This window comes from Diaphorina citri, unplaced genomic scaffold, assembly GCF_000475195.1.
Source record: "Diaphorina citri unplaced genomic scaffold, Diaci psyllid genome assembly version 1.1 scaffold4192, whole genome shotgun sequence".
Taxonomy (NCBI): domain Eukaryota; kingdom Metazoa; phylum Arthropoda; class Insecta; order Hemiptera; family Psyllidae; genus Diaphorina; species Diaphorina citri.
This window is the reverse complement of record NW_007381591.1, coordinates 4,474-5,960: the sequence shown is the minus strand read 5'-3', so window position 1 is coordinate 5,960 and position 1,487 is coordinate 4,474. Positions and strand designations below refer to the sequence as shown.

The following is a 1,487-nucleotide window of genomic DNA, read 5'->3' as shown; positions in this document are numbered from 1 at the left end:
GCTGAAGAATCTGAAAGTACAAAAGCATTTTTCCACATGCATCCTGGAGCTATACAAAACTACAAAAGGGCAAAGAAAAACATGCACAGAATGCCAGCGGCAATTGAAAGCTGAATATACCCATTTCCCAAAGGATCACTGATGTTAAGCACCGTTCCGCGTGGTTAGAATCCGGACGGGTGACCATCTCGGCAATCGCATGCTGCTGGCTTTTCTCAGGCTCCACTCAGACGGAGTGAGGAGGCAGGTCCGAGGCCCGAATCCAAGATTTCAGCGTAGGGGGAAGGTGTATGCTCAAAATTATAGGAATATAGGCCAATACATGCCAGCCAGATTTGACTGGAATTTCCTCTCTAAATTGAGGAGACGCTTCTTGGCAATCTCATAGGAATTACCGAGATTACTAGGACTTACTTTGAACGGAAGCGATATAGCATACCTCCCACTTGCCAAACGTTGAGTTGTATTTATGAAATGCGTCTCACATTGCTCTTCCTCTAGAGTCAAACCTTGAGATGGGGAAGGAACATCTTCCATCGCCCAGAACTTTTGCACGATAGTTTCCAGTGGCTCTTGTTGAATGGGCTGACTAACGTGGAAACTGAGAGGTGTACCACTTGAGAGTGCTGGCACTCGTCCCATGATAATATCTCCCAGTGCAGACTCGAGAATGATTGGACTGCCGTCAGGCAACGCACGTCTGGGGCCAACTATCTGGGAAAAAAGTTCTGCGCCGATAAGGCAATCAATGTTACTGGGAGTGTGAAAGGTATCATCACTAAGCTGTAATCCAGTCAAATGCTTCAGTGCGTGTACATCGACATGACACGTAGGTAACTTGGCGATTTTATCCACGACCAGTGCTTCAGGCACTATAAATCGCTTATCGGAATCAAATCTGGATGAGAATTGAAAGGAAGTAATACCTTTCGCTTGACTTACACTTGAACCAAACCTGACAGGTACGGCTGAAAAGGTCCGTCTGTCAGGACTACCTGATGAGCACACTCACTATCAGGTAGACATGATCAGGTCTATCTGATAGTGAGTGGCTGGCCTAAGACAGGGAACATCTTGGTGTCCGAGTTTAATGGTTTTGACTTGTGATGACCACAGCACTGGGTTTGTGGCGTTTCCTTGCATAGGCCAAGACTCGAGAAGATTTTTATTGACCGGAAGTTGGGATAATAACTTGCCATTCAACTAAGTCTAGTGTGAACCATTAGACGAGGTATCTCAGGCCACTAAGTCCACATTAGTGCATCAGACAGTGTGCGTGGACCTTAAAGATCTCGTCTTTAAGGTCCGAAAGAAAGACACACTATCACGTCACGTGAGCTGTGGCTACTATCAACGGATTTACCTAGCTACATTATTAAGGGAAAACTTTGAACTACATCTTTCTTACTCCCCATGAGTACACGTAACCTGCCGTGACGTGATGTGATAGTGGTGTGTTTCTACGTTTAAGGTTCACGCACACTTAT

General features: G+C 45.7%; 1 protein-coding gene across 1 annotated transcript; it reads right to left on the bottom strand.

Moving 5' to 3' along the window:
- Nucleotides 1–300: 300 nt before the first annotated feature.
- LOC103520863 lies at nt 301–898 on the bottom strand (the record flags this gene model as incomplete). Its single annotated transcript, XM_008485960.1, has 1 exon — nt 301–898. A coding segment is annotated over one exon (598 nt), but the record flags the coding sequence as incomplete, so codon positions are not given.
- Nucleotides 899–1,487: the final 589 nt, after the last annotated feature.